At 42.1% G+C, this 16,353-nt stretch overlaps 1 protein-coding gene across 1 annotated transcript in view; it reads right to left on the minus strand.

Annotated features, from left to right (window-relative positions):
• The window catches only part of LOC135217343 (actin-related protein 2/3 complex subunit 5-C-like), a 34,570-nt gene extending 18,474 nt beyond the window's left edge, over nucleotides 1-16,096 (minus strand). The window contains exon 1 of the mRNA XM_064253151.1: nucleotides 15,910-16,096. Within this exon, the coding sequence (XP_064109221.1) occupies nucleotides 15,910-16,054 (145 nt within the window). The 5' untranslated portion in view covers nucleotides 16,055-16,096. The remainder of the gene's footprint in view (nucleotides 1-15,909) is intronic.
• Between the last annotated feature and the right edge of the window lie 257 nt (nucleotides 16,097-16,353).

The raw sequence follows: 16,353 nt of genomic DNA on the forward strand, positions 1-16,353 counted from the left end.
TAGTGCAATGAAGGACTCTATTATTAGGATCAAATCCACCAGATTTACTAACACCCTGGTGTCTCAATGTTTGGTTCTGTCTGATAGCCGAGCTCATATCCATCTTCAAGCCAGAAGTCGTTGCCAGTGCCAGTAAGTCGTCGGATCCAGGGGAGGGAAAACTTTTGTCAAAATCCATAGAATTATGCCGGTTCATATTCAGAAGTCCAAAAAGTGCGCACCCAAAATCCAAGAGCCCCGCTGAGACCCCAACAGCACATCAGAAAGGGAAATCAAGGCAGCCTCTAATGCCCAAACTCCCCACCCCAACTAACCGCACAAGCCCACAAAGCGATCCCAGGATACTAAGCACGCACACACCAGACCACCTCACACAAACCGGCTCACCTACACACCCAAAACTGCTTGGTTTTATCAAGAAAGTATCGTGGATCAGTCAGGTATTCACATTCTCCACCAATGGCACAAGTGAGAGTTGATTCCCAATAGTCCACCCCATACCCTACCCTTACGGGACAGCACCAATACGCTTGCAGTGGCCCAGGTATAAGCCTATCCGCCTGCTGGGAGTTCTGCCCCCACTAATGGGGACCGACTCCCCACTCCAAACGTATTGGTGGGCTTCCGGACAAAAGCCAGGAGTCCCATCCCAAACACCAGTCCCCCCTGGATTCCGATGGGCTGATGTTTGGAGATGGTTCCGCCCTCAAGGTAGCAATGGGAGGGTCCCATCACTACCTCTTGGGTCCAAACCATATCAGGTGGCGACTCAACCACCACAACTCCCACAATTAGCTTCGAATGCAAACCCCTTCCAAAACACGATCCCTTCTCAGACTCACCTAAGCAGTAAAATTTAACAAAAGTGGAAAATTCCACATAATTAATCCAAATGCTAATAAAAAATATTACATGAAGGAGAAGGATGTAGTAAGAATGAAAATATTGCAGAAAGAAGGAAAAGTTCTGACTAATTTAGTTGGATCAGCAGTTGGGCCCCAAGGACCACTGAGAAAGCAACCCCACCAGGCATCAGAGCCCAGCTGCTGGTCCCTAAGCCCCCTACCCACGTCAAGGGTTCAGCATCTAGGGGGTGGGGTTGGGAGGTCTGGAAGGACTGGAACTTCCTAGGCCTCTTTCTGGCTGTGGGATGCACTCCGGAGGGTTCAAATTTCCTCTTGGAGATAAGACCCCAGCGGACTCGTAGGTTCTGGTTTGCCCTGGCTGCTTCCCCGAGAACGCTAGTCACCAAACTCTCGGGGAATAGGTTGGCTCCCCAGATTGGAGCCTTAATGAGCCTGTTGGGCTCATGTCTGATGGAAGCATCGGCTAAGACGTGCTTCCTGCAGTTCCTTCTGGCTACAGCGAAGTCGTATACGGCACATTGAAGGGTCTGTAACAGCGACTTCGTTAAGACCTTGAATAGAGGCTCCTCAGCATAGACAAGGGCTGTCATCTCTGCTGTAGTGACCGAGTTGATGGACCTACTCAGTCTACATTTTGCCTCGTATTCCGCCTTGACCATAGCCTCCGGAATCCTGGGTAGGCGCTCGCTGAACTGAGTGGAAGCACAATCTGGGTTGAGCTTGCCTACTGTGAATGTTGCTGGGGCATCCACACAGCACTCCAGGTCTCCTGGGAAGAGCAGGGAGGTTCGGTCTGTCTCCCTGAGTTGAGGCATTGGTTTTTCATCCATTGCAGCCTGCAAGGTTAGCTCCACAACCTTCGAAGTACATGGCGTTGGAGTTTCGTCCCCTACCACGAACATGGTGTAGGTGCCTTTGTGTGGTGTCAACTTCGTGTTGACACACTCCCAATCTGATAGGGTACGAACCCATGCCGATTGGGCTTGATCTCTCGGGTAGATTACCGTCTCCTTTGGTACCTTATCTACCCTTACCAATGCCTCCTCTGTTAGCCAGCCGTAGCCCAGGAAGGGGAATTGGAGGCCCGGCGGGAAGAACTCATAGTCCTCTACCGGCCGGGTCCCACATCCCTCGATCGTCAACATGCCTTCTGAAAATGGGGCATGGACTGCAAGCCGCCATGGGTTGCTGTTAACGAATGGCGGGAGTTTAGATGCATCCGGCACCACAAAGGGTTGTTGTGTGTGTCTGGACCGGAGGAGTTCCGCCATCAAGCTCTCCTGGTTTTGAAGCCTTTGAGTCAGGAACTGTATAGACTGTCCCAACGTCTCTAGGCTTGATACGAGCTGAGAGGACTTTTCTTGGAACTTGGTCTGAACCAAGTTGCCCATCTCCTGCATAAGCAGGCTCGAGAAGGTCGCTGGATCAAAGCCAGACTCCATTGGTCTGGCTCTGGGACCTTTAGCTCTCGACCCCTGGTGCAGGGGAGTAGCTTTGGCCGAGTCCGCCACCGGCTTGGAAGCTGATGACATACTGGCGGAGCTCATCTTGGGAGGCTTTGCAGGCTTGGTAGCCTTCGGTAGAGACTTCTTAATGGTTTTGATTTTAGGGATTACTGAGCACGACCTGTTCCTACGGTTCGTGGATTTCCCAGTAAATCCCTGGAAGGATGAAGATGAAGAATGAGACGGACTAAAGGAAAGAACTTTAGTCCGGAGGTCACCTGCCTCACTTACCTCCCTACCTTGTCCCTGGGTGTCAATGACCATCGGTTCTCGTTCTAAACTGATGGCTGCTACCTCCTCCAGGACCTCCTCGCCTAAGTCCTCCAGTTCTTCCAAAAAGACCTGAGTTTCTTCGCGGATCTTGGCTATGATAGGAGCCGCCACTTCCACCACTACAGCTGCCGACATCTTCGCGTTGGGATAGAGGAGGGAGCACACCTCCTCCGACAGCATGTAGGGTTGCTTGGACTTGACGTTCCTACCAAATCCGCCTACCCAGATCTCGAGGGTTGCCAATGAGGAGGCCTTGAGGGCCTGAGGTGTCTGTAAGAGATAGTCAAATCAGGTCCTCCTGTCCTATGTCTATTGATCCACATAATTCAATGTAATTCAATATAATTCTCAGAATATCATTTAGGTGAAATGGTACCTACCGACTTGTTAGTAAGGTCGGTCACAAGTGTATAACACACTTCGCAGCCATCAGGGTGCCACACCAGGAGGTCATCCACCTGGACTGCACACCCGGCATGAGACCTGCAGACCTCATGCCCACACGGCTGTTGGAGAACGGCCGTACACGCCGTCTCCTGACAACGTACCATCTGTAAGTTTAAATGATACATGAGTATCGTTAAGTAGACCCGCTGGAGTTGGATCCGGCGGAATGTGCATGCTTACTAAATTCACTAACAATACACAATTTCATCTCCTAATGTTCCTGCGTGCTCCAAATCCATAATTTCACTCTCTCCGTAATAAGACTAGCAAGGTTGGCTTGGTACGAGCAGAACAGGGAAAGGATAAACCTGGCCTGAATCCGATCACACCGGAGTAGCAATTCCCAGTATTCTGGGAGCGCTTCTCTTAGCCTCAATCCGCCCCCACCGGAGTGGAAGCAGAAGCTGACCGGCAGAGAGTATTGAAAAGGGAACGGTGGGAACTTTGGTACGTAGTGTTCCAGTCCCAGGATACGCGGCGGGGGGTGTGATACTTCCCGCCGTAGTAAAACGGACCGGATACATACCCTGGAGGTATATATACAGTAGAGCCCCAGCTTACGACCGTATCAGAACTCGACATAATCGGATTTCGCCACTAAATTTCCAATAAACTTAGTATCGGTGTTCATAAAAAAACCCAGATTCCGACCCCCAGATCATATGATGTTTGTAAACAAAACTGTTTCCGCCAGCTGCCGCTAGTTGGCGTCATCCAGTGTTACCAAATGTAGCATAATTTCATGTTTTTTTTACCATAATTTGACCTAAGAATTGGAGCTTAGCATAAATTCTATCATACTTAGGGTTCCAGTAAAATAATAGAATGTATTTTCACTAAAATTTTTAATAAAGTGCAGGAAATTCCTCAATTTCATACAATGCCATAGTTAATATATGTATCTTCATTGTGAAATTGCCTCAAAAGCAGCATTAACAAATGAGTTGATTGCTAAGTTTGAACCCAACTAAGGAATGTTAAATTCTGTGAATATAAATATGTACCCACAGTGGCATGACAAACGATCAGCAAAGTGTGAATAATGTTTTTTCTTCATGAATAAAGTTGATTTTTTTCCTTTTTTAAGTTTTATATTTTTAAGTTATCAAATTTTAATTGTCTAAAGTGATTTTCAAAGAATTTTCAAGTATTTATTAATTGTGTATGTGATCTGTTAAAGAAAAATGGTGGTTCAGTGGCATGATAATGATCAGTAATATGTATGTATATTTTTCTTCTTGAGTAGACTGGTTTGTTTGTTTTCCTATTTTAGTTTTAATTTTTTATTTGATATCAAAATTTTATATTTGAAGTCATTTTCACACATTTTTCAAGTATTTATTAATTGTGTATGTGACCTGTTAAAGGAAATAGTGTCTCAGTGGCATGATAATGATGCAGTAATAATTAAAATTTGTTTTTCTTCATGAGTAGAGACTTATTTGTTTTCCTTTTTTATTTTTAATTTATTAGTAGAGATATCAAAATGTTGAATAACTTCCGAAGTGATCTTCACAAATTTTTCAAATCGTATACTAGTAATTGCACATGTGATCTGTTAAAGAAAAATGGTGCTTTATTTCGAGTTTGCTAACATGTAAAGATCATCAAATAAATAGTTATACTACTGCAATTCGTCATTTGTAACAATTCACCTAATATACAAATGTTTTAAATTTACATTACATTGTTGTTTTAGTTCAAATGTATTAGAAAAATGACATAATGATAGATTAACAGCATAATTCTGGCATAAAATTGCACCACATTTAGGATATATTCTTGCTATTTAGCGTACATCTGACTTGGACCGACTAGCATAATTTAGCAAAACTCGTTGGTAACACTGGTGACGCCACTCTCAGCATAGTTTAAAGTCTGCAGCTACTGTTAACAAACAGCCAAACACATGTCTCGCACACCTTGGGTTCCAAGACAGCCACTTCACACAAGGCGAAGAGGAAAAGTGTTTGCATGGCATCTCACGTTTTCCTTCTATCAAAATGTTTCCTCCATTCCCAACGCCAAAATAAACCTTAAGTTTCGTGACTTTCATCTATCCTCTCCCCCATAAGACAATGCTCACACATGAGGCGTGCATTTCAATAGCAAATGCAATACGTATTTAAGTGTTAGGTTTGGAGTGAAAGCAATGTTACGTACGTAGGTTACACATGCGGTTTGGTAGCGCAATCTTTGAGGTTTGTTAAGCTTGCCGGTAAATAAGATGTTAGCCATAGCTTGAATCAGAGAAGCCACTATGGTAGCTATATATATGCATAGTAAAACAATTCTTTTATGACTACTGTAATAAGTCAATGTTTACGTGTTAGATTTGGTAGTGAAAACACTGTTACATGAGTAACATGTGCGGTTCGGTAGCAACGCAATCTAAGCTTTTTAAGCTTGCCAGTATAGAAGAGGTTAGCCTTAGCTTAACTCAGAAGCCGCTATGGTATACACTAATTATAGAAATCAAGTCGATACTTTTATATCTACTGTAAAAATACGTCAATGGTTACATGCGAGATTTGGTAGTGAAACCACTGTTACCTACGTAACGTGTGTGGTTCAGTAGCAACGCAATCTTTAAGCTTTATTAAGCTTGCTGGTAAAGAAGAGGTTAGCCTTAGCTGAAATCAGAGAAGCCACTATGGTATACGTAGACATAGTTATAGAAATTAGGAGATTCTTTTATGTCTACTGTAAAAATAAGTCAATGTTTACGTGTGAAATTTGGTAGTAAAACCACTGTTACATATATAACACGTGCGGTTTGGTAGCAACGCAATCTTTAAGCTTTATTAAGCTTGCTGGTAAAGAAGAGGTTAGCCTTAGTTTAAAATTCAGAGAAGCCGCTATGGTATACATAGTAGTTACAGAGATTATGACTCTTCTTTTATGTCTACTGTAAAAATATGTCAATGTTTACGTGAGATTTGGTAATGAAACCACGTAACGTGTGTGGTTCGGTAGCGAACGCAATCTTTAAGCTTTGTTAAGCTTGCTGGTGAAGAAGAGGTTAGCCTTAGTTTAAATCAGAGAAGACGCTGTGGAATACGTAGTAGTTACAGAAATTATGATTATCTTTTGTGTTTACTATAAAAATAGTCAATGTTTACGTACGAGATTTGGTAACGCCACCAGTTTACATATGTAACGTGTGCGCAGTAATGAACCCAATCTGTATGCTTAGTTTGTAAGCGTCCTAAAAGGTTAGCCAACTCAAGAGATGCTGGTACGTAACGTAATGGTATAGCAACTATAAAAATTAAGATTATTTTACTTATACGTGTTTATATTTACCATGGACCATAATTATTTTTCTTAGTCCAATAACCTTGAAACCAGCCCTGATATTAAACAAAAATTTGCTGTCGTAGAAGACGGTCCTGTTTTATAAGGATATTTTATGGAAACAAAACCATCAGTAAAACCGTTAAATCATAACATTTAACTAAATGATAGTTTTAAAGTGATTTTGTATACAGTATTACAGTAGACTGCAATACTGAACGTAAACTTTTATAGGTTTATATCGATGATATGGTTTGTTTACTACCATAGTCCCACTATAAGCCACCAGGGCTGCGCTATGGCACATCCTTTCATGCCACATCCTGCCGACGGAATGTAACCAATTTTTCGTAAATTCTTGATAAATATAAATTAGGTTTAATTTTAATAGTTTATCAATTCACTGTAATAATTAGACATGCTTTTCAATGTTTTATTATGTTACCTAGGTAGCCTATGGCGCTCTTGGCCAATAATCAGATGGATGTAGACCAGTTTTCTTTTATACAGTATATTATACATTTAAAAGTATACATATAAGTTTAATATGATATTTATTTAACACTGAACTTAGTTAGCTGTATTTTACATATAATGTATTGTATAAAAAGGCAAGGGTAGGATAATGACTGGTGGTCAAGAACGGATTAATCCATTTTCAGTTATTTCTTATGGGAAAACTTGATTCACATCTCGAAATAATCGAATTTCGACGCTCCTTTTTGGAACGAATTAGCGTCGAGATCCGAGGCTCTACTGTATATTAAAACTAAACTCTAAAACTACAGTAGTTCCTCGAGATACGAAATTAATCCGTTCAGAGGGGCCCTTCGTATCATGAGGTTTCCATATCTTGGACCACATTTTACATGTAAAATGGCTAATCTGTTCCAAGCTCTCCAAAAACACCCCATTAAATTTCATAATAAAGCTAAATTGACCTATAAACAATGAAATACTACAACAATTTGGACCATTCAATACCTAAATTAACAAAATGCAAAATAACCTGTAAATAAAGTGTATTAGTGTACATGGTATACAAGAAATACTGTACATAAAATGTGGAAGCTTACCTTTCGAGTGAGGCTATCTCCGAAAGTGGCGGCAGAGGAGGAGTAGGAGGACAAACGATGGCACTTTATGAAAAGCGGCTAGAACATCCTTAATTTTTGCCTTTTTTTTTTCTTCTTTTGATTTTTAACCTTTTTTTACTTTTTTTTTTACTTTTTTTTTTTATTACTTTACGTTTTTTTTTTTTTCAACTGAATTTCAACTTCATCACCACTTTCAACTTTCTGTTTTTTATCACTTGGTTCTTCCTTTTTGCTTACAACTTTCTGTTTTTTATCACTTGGTTCTTCCTTTTTGCTTACTCCTGCTAATGCTAAAGGCCTCTTTAAAAAATAACGATCCAAGGAAGATTGCTTCTGCCTACTTTTCACAATGTTCCTGAAACAACTCAGGCAAACGTCATCGAACTGCGCAAGCATACAACCTGTGTGAGCCTTTTCATGGTGTCTTTTTTTCTATAAACGCGTAGTGTTCATTAACGGCTGCCCGTCTTGATAATTATCTACTAATTGTTGCACCTCATGACTCTGTTGGCCCTGGTGTCCATCAAAACCCTGTTCAAGCAAATGCTCTCTCTGCAACTGATTTGGGTACTGAATGTTCGGCTGCTGACCTTCAACATAAACTGAATTGCCTTGATTATACTGGTATGCATGTTGTAAATGATTGGTCAACACCCTCTGCTCAGCAGGGAGTGGAGATTCTACCAACCTTGCAAAGTTTCCAGTTATCCCATGAGAGAGACCTTGATCACTTATCCCATGTGAGAGATCTTGGTCACTTATCCCACGAGAGAGATCTTGGTCAATCATATCATATATGTCCTCACTCAAGAAGTGCTCTTCTTTTTCCATTTTCTGTGAAAAGATATGAGAAATTTTGTTTTAAAATACACATTGACGATCCCGAAACGAGTACCGCATGCGTACTATAACAATGCTGGTACCGAGTGGCCGAGGCACGCCACCACGTACAGATGCATGATGATGGGAGGGACGCTGGCCAATAGGAGAGAAGGATCTCATGGCCACGACTAGCATCAGGAACCAATGGGAGAGCAGGAGGATGGTGGCGAGTCTACTAAGTTGGCGGCGCGCGAGTTTCAAAATTGTTATCAGTGGTTCGGGCGAATCTTGGACTTTACAGAAACCTTTCGTATCTTGAAAACTTTTCGTATGTTGAGCCTTTCGTATCTCGAGGTACCACTGTACTTAATTTAACCTCTGCCTGTCGTTGCCTACTCTGTAATCCACCTAGTCGTTAATTGCTATAATTATAGCATCCGGGGCTGGCCTAATAAGAGCTGAACAGGGAAATTAGGTACAGTGGTCCCCCCATATTCGCGGGGGATGTGTACCAGACCCCCCCCGCGAATAGTTAAAATCCGCTAATGTTTGGAACCCCCCTCTAAAAATGCTCATAAACTCCTATCCTAAACATGCAAATACCAAAGTATCCCTTAAAGACCATCCTTCATCAAATATACATAAAATATCCTATTATGGTTCATATTAATCTTTGAAATATTATCAATACTATTTTAAAGTAAATCTTACATTTTATGTTTATACATAAATACATACTATGTACGTACTGAATGACTTAGTTACGTATGTGAAAATAATTCAGTCCCCTCATAAGTATTCAGTCATGCACGTTTTCTTTCATACAGTTACTATTTGAGACATCCATTTTCTTTTTACAAGGGAACAATGGAAATGTGAAATCACAACTACCAAATGTCTACTTAAAGTATTATCCTACATCAAATATACAATTGAATTGGTATTATTAATATCATTTTAAAGTAATCTTAAACATTTTACCATTAGAAATATATAAACAGCCAATAGCAGAGAGAGAGAGAGAGAGAGAGAGAGAGAGAGAGAGAGAGAATGTTATTGTACTGTTTAATCTCATTAAACGTAAATATTATTTGTCAAACCTAGACACTGTATATTATTATTTTACCATAAAATGTAGTAATGTCCTTAAAGATATACTACTTATACATACACTTCCAGCTCAAACAGAGGGCGAGAGTTACCACTAGCGCATGCTAGTATCTCGTGTGGAGAGAGAGAGAGAGAGAGAGAGAGAGAGAGAGAGAGAGAGAGAGAGAGAGAGAGAGAGAGAGAGGGGGGGGGGTTGTCCTTATTTAAAAGAGTGAAGTGGATAGATTATTGCACTTCTTTAAAATACTATCACATATGAATTTTGAATATAGTTATATTACTATTATTATTATTATGCAAAAATATTAATAAACATGCACATGTACCATAGAAATTCTCTCATTTCAGTAAAAGAGAGAGAGAGAGAGAGAGATGAAGAGAGAGAGAGAGAGAGAGAGAGAGAGACGAGATGAGAGGAGAGAGAGAGAGAGAGAGAGTTTACATTATCCTGAGATATGGCAACACAGTTGTTGGACCCCAGCCAACTCGGCTTGCTACTGGAGTTCAAAGAGAGAGATGCGGGGTAAAGAGCATTTTCTTTCATTCTTCTTACGTAATTCTTTTTATTTATAAACTAAAATCTTGCTAATTCACTTTAGTATTTTCTTTAATGAATTTATATTATTGATGTTTACATTATTATTGATATTTGAAAATTAGTAAATCATCATCCAAAAAACATACATCGCTTTGAGAGAGAGAGAGAGAGAGAGAGAGAGAGAGAGAGAGAGAGAGAGAGAGAGAGAGAGAGAGAGAGAGTAGAGAGAGATGAGAGAGGGGGGGGGGGGGGTGGAAATTTCATGCCCACGTGATGGCAGCCACAAATCAGCTCCATTCCACCCCCTACCGAGGTCACTTAACTTGATACGTATATCTGAGTTTTAGTACCTTGAGTTAGAGAAAGAATCTGACTGGGATTTCCTTCATTCCTCCATAATTTTTTAAATTTATAAGCTAAAATCTTACTAATTCACTATGGTATTTTCTTTAATGAATTGATATTATTGCTGTATAAATTAATATTAATATTTGAAAATAGTAAATCATTTATTTATCATACAAAAAAAACATACATCTTTGTAGTAGAGAGAGAGAGAGAGAGAGAGAGAGAGAGAGAGAAATTATTATTTTTATTATGTGATATCATTTAAACTTATTAAACTTACTAATACAGTATTAATCAAAATTAATATTTGAAAATTAGTAAATCATTTTTGTATCATAAAAATGTATTTAGTCATGAAAATAAACATCAAAATACACTAATTAGTGATTATTTTCGTCAGAAAATTCCGCGAATGGGCGAGTCCATCCGCGAATAATTTCTAGATAGATTCCAAAGAAAAATCCGCGAATGTGAGAGTCCGCGAATCCAGAGAACGCGAATACGGGGGGAACACTGTACAGTGGACCCCCCGTATTCGCGTTCCACTGTACAGTGGAGACTCGCACATTCGCGGATTTCTCTCGGGAACGTTTCCCCGCATTATTCGCAGAAAATTCGCGCATTCGCGGTATTTTTCTACGAGAAATATCCACAATTTCCTGGTTTTTGTGATCAATTTCATCATAAAATGCACTTTTTGTGATAAAACTATTAAAAAAACCAAGTATGAAAATTTTTAGTGGTTTTTCTTAAGTTTTAACTAACGAAATAGGCTGTTTTTAGCGCTTTTATAGGGGTTCCAAACATTTGGGGATTCTAACTATTCACGGGGGGGTCTGGTACGCATCCTCCGCGAATACAGGGGGAACACTGTAAAACCTAGGCCTGAGTCTGATCATCTTGGGAAATCGTAGTTATTATCAACGTAATAGGAACGAATTCTCTAACCTAGTCCCGGTCCCACCGGAGTAGGGAAGCAGCAAATTAGAATCGGAATCTAGAGACAGAGTGGTGTAAAACATGGTAATTCAATCAGGCGTATACCATCTCGGCGAGTTAGGTGGCCAACCATCCCTCGCCGAGGTGGACACCCACCCAGTGTCATACCAGCAGTGTCAAGAGCTATTCCACTCCCCCAACTAAAACCCCCCCTCCCCCGAGATTAATGCTCTAGCTGTTGTTACCCAAAAGTAACGTATAGCGAGCCATTACTGCCCCACCGGAGTGGGCCCGGGAAAGGAGGGAGGTTGCCGAGTGGAGTGGCACGCTTGTGGTTGGCTGGCCACAGCAACCGGTCAGGTGGGACGACCTTCCGAGAAGCCATGAACCAACCTCTACCAAAGGGGCAGAAGACTTATAGGTCAACTGCACCCTCAATAAAGGATAGGGCACGCACTACACTTAATAAACAATTGATAATGTAAAATAGGAGGTCCTGACGTGAGAAGGGGAGGAGGGGGGGGGGGTGAAAGCACCCTTGAGCAGCTAGCCTAACCCTCCAAAACCGGAACTCCGATCTGGTCAGGTAGGCCAGGATGGCTCTGAGCGGCTAGCCTAACCCTTCAAAATCGGAACTCCGATCTGGTCAGGTAGGCCAGGATGGCTCTGTAGGACATCACAAGGAGGCCACAGTAAGGGCTATCTTAACCCTCCAAAATCGAATTTTCGATCTGGTCAGGCTAATAGACTAGCCCCTACATCGTACCAGGAGATACGTTTCCCTGGTACTGATTAAACCACTGAACCAACGAATCAGTTTGGTCTAGTTAGCCCATACTAATTTAGGTAGGGTATCGAGATATCCCCTTGCCTAGCCTACCTTCCAAAACCTATCTTGGTCTGGTCGGGTAGGCTAGGGTAAGCAACTCACGTCAGGTTAGTGACCTTATCTAATGAAATTATCATAAAATTTTTTAACAAATGCCTAAACTAATGACTAAACAAGACTACAATCAGTATGAGGAACTGATTGAAAGTCGTAATGATGTTGTTATGATAACGCTCGCGAGTAGCGATACACACAAGATGGCTGACTCGGGAGCGGCGTCATGCTGGGCTCCCGCTACGTATCATCATTGGGTAGTTTACAGATTCCCGTGCCAGTTTCCCGGGCCGCGTGACACCCAAATCCATCCGCCATGGTAAGTAGTCCCTACGACTTCGGGTGGCAGTTCACCTATCACGACCTACACCCAGCAAATATTCGAAACATGGCGCGAACATTAAAAAAAAGGCAACATGTCTCCTATAACACCTTACCCAGCCCCCATTGCTTTTGCTTCTGAAATTTCTGTTACGATATCGCACTTTATTAACATGGGTGACGATGTAGGCGTATTCCATAATTATTTACCTACAGTTTTGGGAGCCAATTTCCAATTTCCCGGGCCGCACGGCGACAACATTAAAACAATTCAGCATGGTGACTCCTCCGCGCCGTGAATAATCAAAACAAGTCTCCTATAAAAACCTCACCCAGCTCCCATTGCCTTTATTCACATGGGTAACGATGTAGGCGTATCCCGTAATTATTTACCTACAGTTTTGGGAGCCAATTTCCAATTTCCCGGGCCGCACAACACCCAACTCCATCCGCCGCGCTAAGTAGTCCCTTCGACCCGGCATGCCCTTTCACCTAGCTCGACCCCACGAGTTTTCAAAGCAGTCAACATGGTGTCTCCGGTCACATCACACCCATCCCTCGCTGCTTTTTTGGCTGCAAGTCCAGTTACTTTCGGTGTTCTTTATACATTTTGTCAAGACGTTGATGTACTACGTACATATCTATTCAAGAGCGGACTTTTGGGCGATTTTAATGGAACTTGCGACCAGTGTAGTGTGGGAACCGTCAGCCTCGTTAAAGAGGAAGACAGTTTTATGTGGCGGTGCAACTTCTGCACATGCCGTAAAAGAATCGCGATACGGAACGGCTCTTTCTTCTCCCGCTCACACCTTGATTTCGGCACAATACTCCAATTAATTTATGGCTGTATCCACGAGCTACCACAGGCCTTTGTGCAAATGACAATTCAGATCGGTTCACCTAACACCATGGTGGACTGGTATAATTTCTGCCGGGAAGTCTGTATCGACATTTTGGTTCAGGACAATCGCAAAATCGGTGGACCGGGCCACATTGTTGAAATTGACGAGTCAAAGTTTGGCAAACGTAAATTCAACAAAGGCCGGCGTGTTGATGGTTGTTGGGTTTTAGGTGGAATAGACTGCGAAACAAAGGACACATTTTTCCAAGTCATTCAGGACCGATCGGCCGAAACCCTGCTTCCCATCCTCATTGAAAATATTCACCCAGATTCCATCATTATTTCAGACTGTTGGAAATCATACACAACACTAAGTAAGCACTTTAAAGAACACTTAAATATCAATCACTCTTTACACTTCATCGATCCAACCGACAAAAACATACACACCAACACTATCGAATCTACATAGTGGATTTTAAAACGAAACGTTTTGCCGCGGAGTGGTACGGTGAAATCTCTGTACCCTTCGTATTTTTCTATGTATTGCATTAAAAAAGTTACTTTAATAACAGCGGTTGCCCTTTCAAAACATTCCTCGACCTCATTAAACGCACTTACCCATTAAAGAAAGCAGAGTCAACGCCAAGGAAAATAAGTCCTTTGTCCCACAGTACTCAACCACCTCAACAAACCCGTGACCGCGGTGTTCAAACCGAAATGTCAATGCTAGACGTCCCGCCCCCAGTCAAAAGGCCCAGAATCGCCCTACCAGAATTCTCCGACTCTGACATGGAAGATTTTCAAGTCTAAGGTAAGTGCAATAATGTATTTAGGGTAGTTTACGGGTAGTTTACATTTTAAGTGCGGTTAGGTAGGTTTCTTTGGTTAGGTCACAACCTTCGTTATCACTGGGACAGTTGGCGGATTGTCAGTGGTTAGACTGGCCAGCCACACGGTTAGGTTGGTCGGCCCACTGTAACCCCTGTGGCTAGCGCCCGCAGCGCAACATTACCTCTTGCTGGAATATGCCGTGCTTGCCAAGAATCTTTAAATATGCGGATAAGGCGCGGAGCGCCGTTCCGCCACGGCCTTACTGACAGCACACACAAATCGATCGTCCGCGGATATGTACTCGCTCCAAGATGGCGGATTGTCCGCGGTTAGACTGCCCAGCCACGCGGTTTGGTGGATTGTCCGCGGTTAGACCGCCCAGCCACGCGGTTTGGTGGATTGTCTGCAGTTAGACTGCCCAGCCAGGCGGTTAGGTTGGTCGGCCCACTGTAACCCCTGTGGCTAGCGTGCGCAGCGCAACATTACCTCTTGCCGGAACATGCTGTGCTTGCCAAGAATCTTTAAATATGCGGATAAGGCGCGAAGCGCTGCTCCACCACGGCCTTACTGACAGCACACATAAATCGATCGTCAGCGGATATGTAGTCGCTCCGGTACAGTAGGCTACCTGGGTCCGTTTCCCGTTTGTAGAGTAAAATAGGTAAGAAGTCCTAAATTTGGGTAAGCAGTGGGCTAGCATAGCCCACATCGAGTTTGCAGAGTAAGGGGTCAACATATTTAAAATAGGCAATAAGTCCCAACTTTGGGTAAGTAGTAGGCATCGCAGTTGCAGAGTAAGGGGTCAACCTACTGTTAAATTTTATGTTATTTTCCTCCCACACACACCGTCTCTGCTTCCCCCCACCCAAAAACACCCAGTTCCCAACAGGCTCCCCCATTACCATTTATATAAAGTTTTCGGTGGTCATCGCCACTCGTATCCGACTCCCCCCACCCAAAAACCCCGGATTCCCAATGGGGTCCCCCTTTACCATTTTGCTTTAACTTTCGGAACTACTTTCTTTGTTATTGTTTTGGTGTCGCCGCCATATTGGTTTTGGGTGGGCCCGCTAATCTGTAGGTGCTCCCAAAACAATATCATAAAAGATGCATCGTTACCCTACTGTGAACAAAGTTGGCAATTGCAGTACTCAACTTAGGTGAGGATGTTTCCCGACGTTCAGACATCTTGGAAAATTCACAAAAGCTTGCCACGATATCACACACGTGCGAGCGCAACAAGTGCTATAAAAGGAATGTCGGGCGGGGCATTAGTAGTAGCAGTAGTGGGCAGTAGATGGCCGTGGAATGGCTCCTCTCTAGAGCAGGGGAATTTGAGAAGGGAGAAGTCTAATTGGCAGAGGACCTCTGGTAGTGGTTTTCACATGCCCCAGATACCATACCGACGGCCTATGAGGGTGAGCGAGCCGGGTAGTAACCCTGGCATTCCATATGGCTTTTTCTCTTGTATATTTAGCAATTATCTATACTTTAGAAATGAGTGCTATAAGGAGCATTCACGGGACGACACAAGTCGAGCCCAGAAAATCTTACAAATCAATATACTTCAGTATATAAAAACAAATTTCAAACTACAGCAAAGACAAAGGAAATCTATCATCTATATTCCAAGAGTTTTGATACTTACAGTTAAATAGTGACCTCCAAGCACCTTCTATATCATTCCAAAGATAAGAAATACATTCCCTTCAAGTAAATTTGCTGATCATAAGCAAATGTAAAATAGTACTGAGCAATTCAGTAAAAGTCTACTGGCTGACTCCTCACCTGCATTCATGTGTGATACTATAGTAGCTTCATCTATTCCTATGGGTGGACTTTGGGGCTCCCCATCATCATCTTTGTAATTGTCTTCATTGTACTGGTCCACATCAATGTTACGAAATTCACTACTTAATGTGTTCTTAGCCATAATGTACACTCTGAAACAATACAACAAAGTCAAATACGTATATCTAACATACATATCCCTCTAATCTTCTTGGGGCTCAAACCTTCAAATCCTACAGTTTCTCCCTTATATTTTCAGAAAAGCTTAGTAGTATATCATACCAGTGCTATTTGAACTATTCCTTTTATTAAATCAAATACTCCAACATATTTTTGTGGTTCCCACTACATTGTTAAGAACATAAGCAATTGGTAAACTGAGATAAAATGATATTGTCATGATACAATAAAGTTTCATACATACTTACCTGGCAGATATAT

This window comes from Macrobrachium nipponense, chromosome 7 (assembly GCF_015104395.2).
Source record: "Macrobrachium nipponense isolate FS-2020 chromosome 7, ASM1510439v2, whole genome shotgun sequence".
Taxonomy (NCBI): domain Eukaryota; kingdom Metazoa; phylum Arthropoda; class Malacostraca; order Decapoda; family Palaemonidae; genus Macrobrachium; species Macrobrachium nipponense.